The 12,347-nt window shown below is 44.1% G+C and overlaps 1 protein-coding gene across 7 annotated transcripts in view; it reads right to left on the bottom strand.

Moving 5' to 3' along the window:
• Positions 1–9,293, bottom strand: part of stxbp5a (syntaxin binding protein 5a (tomosyn)) — an 83,524-nt gene extending 74,231 nt beyond the window's left edge. For 6 of the 7 annotated variants that reach the window (XR_010911246.1, XM_067482292.1, XM_067482293.1 and 3 more), the window contains exons 1-2: positions 8,536–9,292; positions 6,333–6,430 (exon numbers count right to left, since the gene is read on the bottom strand). Coding sequence is in view for 6 of the 7 variants with exons in the window: in XM_067482292.1 (XP_067338393.1) it covers positions 6,333–6,430; positions 8,536–8,673 (236 nt within the window). In the remaining variant the exon portion in view is untranslated. Of the gene's footprint in view, positions 1–6,332; positions 6,431–8,535 lie in introns of all 7 variants that reach the window. The other variant, XM_067482298.1, reaches the window with a different exon arrangement.
• Between the last annotated feature and the right edge of the window lie 3,054 nt (positions 9,294–12,347).

Raw genomic sequence — 12,347 nt, 5'->3', positions numbered from 1 at the left:
AACAATGTCCGACATCTTAAAAGCTCTAAATGCTAATAATCTGATAAGTTGTACAGGAGTAGGAAGAACTGACTGAAAAGACTTGATCCAGTTTCTCACTGTGCTCCCCATCAGCTGTCACAAGCCGCTGTGATATGCAGGCTTCCTCATTTCCACCGCCACTGTAATTGCCACTATTTGAAATATCACAGTTCTGAACAGCTTCTATCTGAAAGGATTACGCGTTGCCTACAGAACCGCAGCATCCATCATCAAGTTTGAAAATAATTTAACTTATTCTGTGTTTACTTTCAATTAATGGTATCTAATTAGTGTTTCAAAACATTATGACAAGCAATCCTAGAACAGCAAACACTATGTAATTTGCCTGGTCAAAACAATGAAGCTTCACTCGTCCATAAGCAGTCAGAATAGAGCCAGCTATCAACCAGTGCGGGTACGCCCTCGGACTGTGTGTGTGTGTGTGTACAAATCTGAACCCTTTTATTCTCTGTAGTCAACATGACACGGTGTATTTACAATGAGCCACTCAAGCGTTGCATGCCGTCTGTTGGGAAAAATTAGTGCACAGGTTGGTGACCTCACCAACCTGTGCACTGCTGCACTGTATCGCAAACACACATCCACATTCATGACTTTGCTTTCTGTTATTTTTGTATACAGGTTGATGAGGAAGTGAAGCATTTCCTGCTATATCAAGCTTCAATAAATGCTCAAAGTACCTTTGGTTAGGTGGTGATTCTACTTTATAAATCCCTTTATGACGGGGCAAAGTAGCACACAGATTTCCAGACAACACTTATTAGTATTCCTCTCCAACAGCAGCCCTAGCTGTTAACCTTTCTCTGGGTCATCAAGATATCTTGTCCTCCAATAACATTGCTTTCTAGTTAAAGAGAAATATCACATGGCTTCATGAATTGTGATGACTCACCGGAGGAAGAAAAGTGTATGGGTTTCTCCTTAGAAGAGTTTTCTTTCTGCACATGCACTTTTCCATTGGTGAAGAGGTAAAACATCCCTATTGCAAGCCTCAAAGTCATAGGTCTAACCAACATGCAGACACACATGTAAGACTTTCATTTCTGTCAAGACAAGAGCGTACAAATATAAAGGACAGGGAGGCGAGAGACGTAAAAGCTGGAGTTAAATGTAGACTAAATTATTAAAGAGAAGCAACATGACTGCACAACTTTAGTCATCCTAAACCCTGATCCCATTTGGCGCTTGTCGGGGCTAAAGGACTTAAGCAGGACATGCTGTCAGGACTTTGGACAGAGAGAGAGGTAGCAACTACATTGTTGTGGTACTGATGCAGCAAAATTCAATTTTCATTTCGAGGGACCAGTAGAACCATAGGATGCTGAGCGCTTTTGGAGAGCACGCAGGAAGAAACCCAGTACATGAGGGGTTCTTTAAGGGTACTTCACCATACACGCACAAAACTTCACAGTCACACGCGCATCTTTTGTTCCACTAATGGTGTAAAGTTGATGTGCACTGAACTGACATGGGAGCCACATCTCGGTAAGTCTCTGGTGACCTCACTGCAGACTCTGCTTTTAACCACTCATTTACATACCATCTGGCAGTTGTAAGTGGACTCTACCAGCAACTCTTCACACACACACAAACGCACACTCCCATTCTTATCAGACCTTGTGTGAAAAGTAAAATGAGGTCAGCTGGAAAGAGATACTAATCCTTCTTGATTTTGTGTGAGATCTCTCCTATTTCCCAACCCTTTATCCCGCATATATGCTCATGCACATTTGACTCTTCCTACATTTGACCACAGGAGCACAGAATCAATATTCCAAGTTCTATATGCAGGTATTGATCTCATGCGTGCATGTGGAAGCAGCGGCTTTTATTGGACTGTTGGCTGTCTCAGGATGCGTCGCTGCTGTGCCGAGCTCCAGCACATGGGGCAACCGAACGCGTACACAAACACAAAACCCCAGCTCGGCCTAGTCTGCACTATTGAGCTCCATCTAAGAGAGTTAGCTTGCAACTGACCCCAGCTCAAGGAGAAGAGAACAAACTGAGAGACGAGAACAAAAGTGCAACAAAACAGATAGAATAATAAATGAATAAACAAATGGTCGCTGAGCTGAAAAGAAGCAGTGAACTGGAAAGGGAGCTAGATGCTTACTCTTTTATTTATTTATTTTTAACCACTGACTATTGTCCTCTTTCTGTTGAAGACGTGTAAAAAGGAGAAGCCTGTAAGTCGCTCATTCAAAATCATTACAGACGTACGTATAAATTATAAACGGTCAACGTGCTGTTTGATGCATTTATTATATCAAAACCAGGATCCTTTCAAGACTTACTCAAGTACATTGAAATCTCCATTGATGTCTGTCCGCAAACACGCTAGAGATTGAACATGGTTTATACTATGCCAATGAAACTTCAACATCTACTGTGCAGCTGCAATTTATGTTCTAACATATAAAATCATTCCCATTCAGTAGTCCTGCACTTGCAGTCATGGCTCAGTATGGCTCTCCTGTGACTGGAGACAGAGCCTGAAGGCTAGCACAGTTACTGAGTGAATCAGCAGGAAGATTAATGATGAAGATATGTCATAGTCAATCTGTGCTACGACCAAAAGCTGCACAGGACTATTGCCAGTCACAGCAGCCACTGCAGAGCCTAAGTGTGTGTGTGTGTGTGTGTGTGTGTGTGTGTGTGTGTGTGTGTGTGTGTGTGTGTGTGTGTAAAAGTGTGTGGTCAAAGTTGTCTCTGCAAACATGTGTGCACCAGTGTCTGTCAGTGTTTGCCCTTCTGTGTATGTCGCTACACATACTGTATTTGTGTGCAACTCACTAACAACTCATGTAACATAAAATGCGTGTGTGTGTGTGTGTGTGTGTGTGTGTCTAACTCTTTGAAAGCATACATTTGTGTTCCTTGTCTCACACTTCCAAATGTCGGCCCTGAAATAATAAATGTGTGACTGTGCGTGTGTGTGTGTGTGTGGCCCCATTTATATGTGTGAGTCCTACGATGTCCTGCGCCTGCCGATGAGATAATCTGGCAGAGCATGGAGTGACAATCTGATCTATTGATCTGTGTCTTGCTGGCTCGCAGGGACTCTGTGAGTTATAGTGCTGCCATCTCTCCTGGCCACTGCCGGTAAAGAGCCGCCTCTCCGGAGAGGTGAGCCTCCACATTGTTTCACATACAACTGCAGACCACCAAGCAAATAGACACCCCCATAAAAACACTAATGCCCGTGGTTTAAGAGTGGTGAGCTGCCAGACTCAGACGATAATGCCCCTGTGCTATGTTTTTGCCCAAGCAGTGACACATTCCTGTGTTAACACTGTACCATTCACATGGTTTTCAGACAACATTCACTTCCACCCACATTGTGCTCACTTTAATGCACAAACTGAACCGGTAAGAATTTCAATTATGAGTCTGTGATTTTGCTGTGTTTGGTTTTGTTTTGTTTTTTAAATTCTCGTGCACATTCTAGATGGATTCTTTTAAATAATTAGAATAATTGGGGCAGCACTGTGGGGGAGTGGTTAGCATTGCCACCTCACAGCCAGAAGGTCCCCGACTCGAATCCCCAGCCTGATGTGACCTTTCTGTGTGGAGTCGCATTTTCCCCCCGCCTCATTGGCAGCTGGGATAGGCTCCAGCGCCCACGACCCCTGACAGGATAAACAGTTAAAGATAATGGATGAATGCACGATATGATGGATTGGTTTGTTTTTCCTCAGATTAGGTAAATTTTGATATCAGTCTTGTTGGATTATTGCATTTTAATTTTTAATCTGGAGGCTGACGCGTCTCATTTAACATGACTAAGTATAACCTAAAATCGTTACACTTTATCTCATTGTGCTTAATCAGCTCTGTGTATTGAGTCTGAGGTTGCTGTTGGAGCTGTTTAACAGTGCCACAATGAAACTAAAGGCTGAAGAGTGACGAGAATTTAGTTGTGTTTGATGATGTAAATAGAGGACTTGCAGAACAAGGAATGCAGAAGGTCGCTTTGGCTTCTTGCATCACGGCTCCCTCTTGCTAACACTTTGTCTTAATACTGAAAAGCAAAGCAGCTTTTTGCCGTCACAATATTAGAACGCTGCATTTCTGCTTATTTTTTAAACTACACTGCTAATCCGAAGGCTAGCTAATATGTGCAGACTGCTTGCACAGCGAAAACTGTTTTCGAAATGCTCACGACTTCTTTTTGCCGCTGAGATGCTGTGCAGAAAACAATTGAGAGCCCTGTGTGTATGCACTTGGGCATAACTGTCTCGATGCATTACCACACACAGATCAATAAGGATTCTATTCCTGGCCATTAGATCTTGGAGCGGGGGATAGCCTGCCTTGCTCACTCTTTCCTATCTATTTCCTCTCTCTCTGCTCGCCCTCATCTATCACACCGTCCTTTCTACTGGCTATTCCGCCAAACTCTTCTCTTTTTCCCCCTTTTCCTCCTCCAGATAAAACCAAAGGGACGCTGTCATCTTCCCAGCTGGACGGTGGAGAAAGCACCAGAGTCAGTGGTGGGCATCAAACACAGGACAGTTTTGGGGGGGATCAGAGAGGTGGCTGGTTTTATGGCTACAGGGATCAGCCGTCTCCTCTGAGGATTCACATACACAGACATATTCACTTGCACACATTCACACACACCTCCCATTTGTGCTGTAATTCTCAATCCTCTGCCACGCTGCCAGGCTGAGGCCCTTGATCTGCCACTTCCTGTAATCCTCCAGGGGAGAGGGGTGCAGCCAAATGTCCTGGCATGCCAGCCGAGCAAACAAGCACAAATACACATAAACAGGCAAAAATAATGGCCTCAGGGCATAGATGTGTATCAGCCCAGGAATCCCAGGATGTCTTTGACAAACCCGCAACCCGCCAAAACTTTAACCATACAGCAACACAAAAAATATGAATAATAAATTCTGTATTATGGCCCCTTCATCTGTGTCACGCTGGTATCGTTGTCATCAGATTAAACATGACTAAACAGCAAACGGCAGGGGAAGATAACCAGCACCAAAGAATAGACGGATGACTCCCAATTCACCTTCCCCTGACTCTGATAAGACTATCTGATCCACATCATTCAAACACGAGAGAGATTCCTCTGTTCATTCGGTTTCAAAGTGACCATCTTCAACCAGCAGGAATTGTCTGACAAGAACTCAGGATGACGGCGAACGCATTGATCTCTGAGCCGATTGGCTGTGAGCGTCTTTCATGTCACGTTACAGCTTCTTTTTGTACAGCGAGACATGAGCTTCATTAAGCTTATTCACCAGTTCCCACTACAGCCCTGAAGTAGTACTTCTACCAGAGGAGAAATTTGATCTCCTATGAATAAATGTGAACAGACAACAGAAGCTGCTCTGCTTTGAATGAAGAAATTCACAGTTTCTGTTTCGCTAGAAAATGTGGTGCACCATTACCTCACGTCTCTTCCAATCTGCCCTATAAGAATAACATGAAAGGTTTGTGCACTGCCCACTGGTGGCCTTTCTTAAAGTATGGTAAGTGTGGCTCTGTGGATTTTAGGCTCATCCTCTGTTTTTACTCTCACCTTTCCAACCCAGATGAACCAGGCTGAGTCACAGCCATAGCTGCCAGCAAGCGGGAACGAGGGACAGCCATGCGGACGGCACTTCATCACACCGTAATGAGCTGGCAAAGGTTGTCGGACAGGCAGGAGAACACATAGAGGACCTGTAAAAGCAGCCTGACACAGACGAGCTCACAGGCATTCTCTGAAGTATATGACTCCCTGTGGTGCCGTTCCATCGCAAGCTGTTTCCCTGTTTGTGTAACTGTTCTCATACTGCAAGAAAGCTGACGAGGTACCTCGACAACTTACCTCTCTCTCTGAATTGCAGCGCATACTTCAATGTGTGGCTAAATGTGCACTATTTTTACTGTGGTTTAAAATGTGAGAGGGAGCAGAATGGTATGGTAATGTCAGTAACAGCAGTTAAGATGTGGGATTCGGGGGGGTGTTGAGTTAAACTAGTTCTTAGCAACTAGCATTATCCTAACATGTGACAACCTCTGGAACCATGAATTTAAAGTAAAAATAAATCAAAGATTTTATTCTCAGTGCTGATGCTCACACGGGGACTCTCAACTCTTAAAAGGTACCAAAACGTTTCAGCACACACTGAAAATATACTGAAACCCAACCAACAAAGAGCAGCATCTAACTATAGCAGCTCAAACATCTGCTCACTTACCTGCTGCTGCCTCCCAGGCATGCAGCTGCCCAAAGGAGCTGCCACAGGGCACGGCAGCCTATAACAGCTCAATGGCAAGAGAAAGGATACAATCTGAGAGCTCCGCTCTGGGTGCCGAAGGCAAGTATCTTCTGCACAGGGTCGAAAGCCATGGACGACGGCTGGTAGGGAAAGCCATGACGGACAGTCTGGAGGATATACAGAAAGATGGAAAACTGACAACGTGTTGAAGAAGTGCAGTGCTTTGTCAGAGGATGTCACACACCTCATTTTGGTAAACACATGGCTCACATGGATTTGGAAAAGGTTACGAAACAAAAATGTAAAGCCTGAAATTGTGCAGACAAACGAAAAGGAACGAGGGGAACAAATGCTCTTTCTACACCGTAGACACCCTGTTCTTCATGATTGGCTGATATTTAGCTCCACTATTTAGGATCCTGTTATAATCATGGGCCTGTTTTAAGATTTCTTCTCTCTTTTCTCTTTTTATCTAATTTTCCTTCTCTCACCGCCTCCCACATAAAGTCATGATTAGACTGAAATCAGGAAATAAAATACACAGAAAACACATCAGTACTGAGCATTAGCTATAATTTGTTGTAGGATTCTATAGGAGTTCATCATAAACAGTTTTCATTTCCACTATACAAGCATCTGACTGGCATCTATGGGCCACTGGTGGGCAGTTGGATTTGTTTGTTTAGTGACAGGAGGCTAAAGCACGTTACATAATAAGTATTCAGTGCAGCAGGGACACCTGCCTTCTCTGCAAAGAAACATTGCAGCAAGTTTCTGTCCAGACAGACAGGAGGGAGACTAGAGACTTTTTTTTGGGGCTGATGAGACATATTTATGTTGCTGTTGCAATCAAACCCGTAGCGTCTTTGCTGGTCTTTGCTAGCCACTAAACCACGGGATCCCCTTAATGCTCGGGTGTGTTGACTTGACTTTCGATTATGTTACGTAGTTTTCTAGTTATTACTTCAGGGACTTTAACTTAACTTATGAAAACTGCTAAGACGATTAAAGTTTTAAAAAGTTAATCTGCCCCACATTTGGACTTCTGCACCTTATGCTCGTGTTGACTGTGCCTTCAAAACAATGTAATGTTCATGATGTTGACCTGTAGAGGCAAAAACAGACTCCGTGCAACATGACATAAAGCCTATGGACCGTGGCAGCAACTAGGTTGTGTTTTCAGCAACATGCCGCCTTCAGAAACTCAATGCATGGGACTGCATAACTTAAAGACATTACAACCTACAATTATCAGATTGAGGTGTTTGTCATTACACATCTAAGGCATTAAAAGACATTCCATAAACAAGCCTGTTACAGTCTTGGTGTAAAAATGTGTGGGGAAATAGCAGGCACAAGGTGGCATCTATAAAAAGAACACACCAAACTATTAGAAACATAAGTAAAGATTCTGATTTGACATTACAGTGCAAATAATGCAACGTACATGATATAAATTGTGTCAGTTAAGCCATTGATGTGGCAAAGTCAGACACAGAAAGCCAAGATTGATTTTTTTAACAGACCCCCACTCTCTTCAGGCGCCATCAGACCTCAGTGAACCAATAATATGGGGACAAAGTGGAGAGTGTGTGTATGTGATGGAGACAGAGGCGAGTGTGTGAGGTGTGTGGGACGAGAAAGGAGAAATGAGGTGGGGAGAATAGCGGATGGAGAGACACCATCGGGAGGAAAAGAACGCGCCATGGAATACTCACACACACACACATACACACACACACGCAGCAAACCCGAAACCACCGTTTTTCTAATCCAAAATCAGCGGATTACGGAAAAAGGGATCAGTTTGGCCCAACCCCACGGTGTGACAGTTGATGCCACACGATGCTATTTTCACTGAGGTTAATATATTGTTACCATATTCAACATAACGATTTGTTTGTTGTTGGGGTTTTTTTTAATAAAAGAAACATAACACAACTGTAAGATGCAACCAAACAGGAACTTGTGTTCATCGGCCTCTCGCCACGCAGTGTGCGCATTGTTAACACCAGGACGCTTTCATTTCGGTCAAAGAAAGGATGTTGCCAAATTGTTTCCGAATGTAAAATTAACCTTCAGGAGCTTCTAAAACAGTAGTTCAACAGAAGACCACGGAGCAAAATGCTGATCTCATTAGTCAATTTAGTGTGAAGAGCTCACTTGAACAGTCCCTGCTGTGTCCTGAGATGGGATATGTGCGAATACATGCGAATGGGACTATGTGAGATGAATACGGCTGGAGAATAATACAACCATCAGACTCGCCCACCTTGCAGAGCTGGAAATGTTCGGATTGAAGGGTCTCCTGGATCAGATGGTTCTCCTGCGGTCCCACTTGGACAGACTGGGTGGAGGAGGACACCTCTTTTAAGCCGTCCAGCACCTTCCTTATGTTGAACTTCTTCATTTTCAAGCTGCAGAGCACAGAATCGAGATCACCCGCAGAAAGACGAACACACAGAGTCGCTCTCTCTTCTGGTTTCCTCTGTAAATGTCACATTTTAATGCCTGTGTTTTAGCGCAGTCTCCATGCTGGAAGTGGACGTTCTCTGGCGCGCGCCGCACAGGTCGCTACTTGGGGTGTGAATTTGGACACGGGCTACTGGGATGCTGGGTGCGTCGGTGTGATTTGTTCGGAGTCCGTGCTGTGCCCCACTGCGTCTCAGTGGCTCCACTATCGCTCTCCGCTTCCCTGCCCTCCCCTCTCGGCTGTGTGCGCCGCTCAGCCAAGGCGGAAACGCAGCGCAGCGGTGGTGGCGGTGGTGCTGCTGCTGCTGCTGCTGCTTCTCTTGCGCATGTCTGACAGACCACAGGCTTCAATACAAATCCCGCCACCTTTCCAGCCCCCCTCCTCTCTCTCTCTCTCTCTCTCTCTTTCTATCTCTCTCTGGTTTTTTTTCTCTCCCTCCTTTCATCTGCTCCCAGTGAAAACGCCTTCGTCCCTTCCCTCACTCACGCACACATCGTCGGTCTTGCCCCTCTGCACCTGGCGATGCTAGTGATGTTGGGATGCTGCAGCGTTGTGAGTGACTGCATGGAGGCAGACTGGGGGAGGGGGGGGGGTCGGGGGGAGTCAGTACCATTATTCCCACTACACTATTTCTACATACTCTTCTTCTGTGTGCTTGGGTGGACGGTATATCAAAACTATAGCCAAAATATGAAACACATTAATAAAATACTGTAAATGAAACATTTTTAAAGGACAGCAATAAACATAATTTAATCATCATGTAGGCTTCAGTTTTCAAACAGCCACATAGTAACACATAGAACACAATTTTATTGCTTAGGGATACTGCAGGATGCCCTCACACAGCCTTTATACTTTTTGGTGAGCAAAAGTCTGAGTAATTAAAGTAAGGGCAATGTCTGTGTCTTGAATGTAGAAGAAGAATTTCAGTCTAGCTGCAGATGTCTATGAACAATGTAGGCCACAAATTCACAGTTGGGGATAAAATAATAACAGAATTGTGTCATTTCACTAGCCTCCTACTGGACAGCACGTCTGACCGGCTGTGGTTCACTTCGACCAGCGGCTATGAAGATCTACCACTCAGGCAACTTTATTACTTGTTGTTTCCACTAAGAGCTTAAGCAAGTTGACTTCAGGATGTCCGTACAGTTGTGTGTGTTTGTCAGGTCACAGATGAAAGTGCCAGCCTTGACAAGCTCAGCTGAGGCTGCTCATGCTTGAGTGACACTGATGTTGCCACCTGTTTGGGCTGTTTGCTAACACGCTCATCTTCGACAGGTGCCCGCTGGCAGCAGGGACAGGAGTGCTGCAGTGGAAATATTATCTGCGTTTGTGCTAAAAAAACAAAAAAACCTGATGCAGTCTTAAACTATAGAGAAAGGGTGTGTTAACATCACCTGGGATTATGCATTGAAAGAATCCGTTCTGATTACATGAGCTTGTCTATGTGTTTCCATATAAGCTGTTCTTTGTTTACAAACAGCTGATGTAAAGGACGCATCACGGAAATGAAGATGCTATTGAATAAAAAGGCATAAAAAGATATGAAGTGGACCAGGGAGAAAGTTATTAATTCAGCAGCCATAGCAGAGTGGCTTGAGAACAACTGATGCAATAGTGATTTGCATAATGATCTGAAATTGACCATATACACCTTCCAACCCCACCTGATACTGCCTGATCCAGAATACATTATGCAGGTAAACAAAGAGGTCCTTATTAACCAATCCTTGGATGTGTATGAGTGATCCATGTGTGTGCGTGTGTGTGGCATCACTGATGCTGGCATCAGTGATTTAATTTAGCGCTATTGTGTTGAGGTTGGGCCATTCTTCTGGGTGCATTGTGTGTGCATGTGTGTGCGTGTTGTATTTACAGTCTGACTGCTGTGTTTGTGTTCTTTGATAAGGCTTTCCACTCATTCTATTTATGTATTTTTCTTTTGCAAAAGACTAAAGTGCAAAGAGAGCAGGACAAAATGAGAAGAGGAGGGGACAATGGGAGATTTACACCGTATGTACAGTCGAGGAGAGATGGTTACAGTGAGACATTTGACCCACATTTACTCCTCATATACAGCACAGTGGTGAAGTGGTTAGTGCTGCCGCCTCACCAGCTAGAAGGTCACTGGTTTGACTCTACCGGTCAGCTGAAGCCTTTCTGTGTTGAGCTTGCATGTTCACACTGTGCTTACATGTTTACTCCCTATTGTAAAAATACTTACTGGTGGAGCACAGGGAGTATTGCTGGAGAGCAGATTGCACAGTGAAGGTAAATGTCTACATCCATTTTGCAAATTTGCATGTATTATGCAGATGTTTGCAGAAATATGAATATGCATCTGCAGGCTGTGTCATGTACACAGATCCACATGCATATTATTACCTTTACAGTATACTTTACAGCCTGTTTATGAAATTTTTGTTAAATGTATTATAGTCAGAATTTAGTATTTTATTAGATTTTTTTTTGAACTGTCCTAATTTAACTAGGCAGAACTATTGTAGGATTATGTAAAGAGCGAAGAAGTGAAAACAGTGAAGATGCAGGTCACAGAGCACCAGGGCGTCTGCCTGTCATGCAGAAGGACTGGAGGGACAAGGACCTTCCACCCTCACTGACAGCTGTAGTTAATCAAGCGACTCATAGCACACCTGAGTTTAGCACACATGACCCCCCCCCCCATTCCTGCCGCTTTCAAACACTATGTGGTTATACAACAAGTAGCTGCAGCATTGCACAAGCTAACAAGCAATAACACAGTGTTCTTGCACATTCTGTATACCTTACGCACATATTGCTGAGGGCTTGTGATGAAAAAAGGATTCACTGTCACAATAACACAATGAACATTAAAATATGTATGCATTTAGTCACGCACTGACACACACATAGCTTGTTATAGGAGCTAATGAGCCAGTGCCCTTGAGGGAACACTTGATTGTCTTTGCCTGGTTAAATGAGAACTTTTGATGTCCAATATCCCCTTTCCAAACACACATGTAAGCTTAGAGGTACATTTGTAAACTGCCCTCCGCACCACCCGCCAACCTAGCACCACCTTATGGTTACAGAGGGGCTTATAAATATTGACAGGAGAATAAAAGCGATGAGGAGAGGTGGTGGAGAAATTGAAAATACCGTAAAGCTTTCATCACATAGTGGGTCCTAATCAAAAAGCTCGAGTATAATACAAGCATGAGTTTATGATCCTGGCATCACACCTCATTTTTGACAAATGAAGGATACAGAGGAGAACCAGCAGGAAATACAGCAGGGCTAGCTAGGTAAATCGTGAAAAGATGTGTCATTTCATTACATTCTCAAGGTCTTTAACAAGCCAGAAATGACTAAAATGTGCAGTTTGTGGCCTGCAAGTGTGAACAGGCATGTATGTGCCAGAAGCTCCAGGGATGGACGTGACACAACATCAGCTTGTCCCTGCTCAGGGCAGCGCAGCTGGTATCAATTCCAATAATCAGTGAAGGAGATAAGCTGCACACACACACACAACGTGGCGCAGATGGACGCCACTATTATAGGAAAGGGCATTGCCAATGTTACCATAGCAGTGACACAGGACGCCTGGAAGAACAGATTCTTAG

The sequence above is a fragment of the Channa argus genome, chromosome 17 (genome assembly GCF_033026475.1).
Source record: "Channa argus isolate prfri chromosome 17, Channa argus male v1.0, whole genome shotgun sequence".
In the NCBI taxonomy this organism is placed as follows: Eukaryota; Metazoa; Chordata; class Actinopteri; order Anabantiformes; family Channidae; genus Channa; species Channa argus.
The sequence above is the reverse complement of the archived record's forward strand: the minus strand, read 5'-3'. Positions and strand labels throughout refer to the sequence as shown.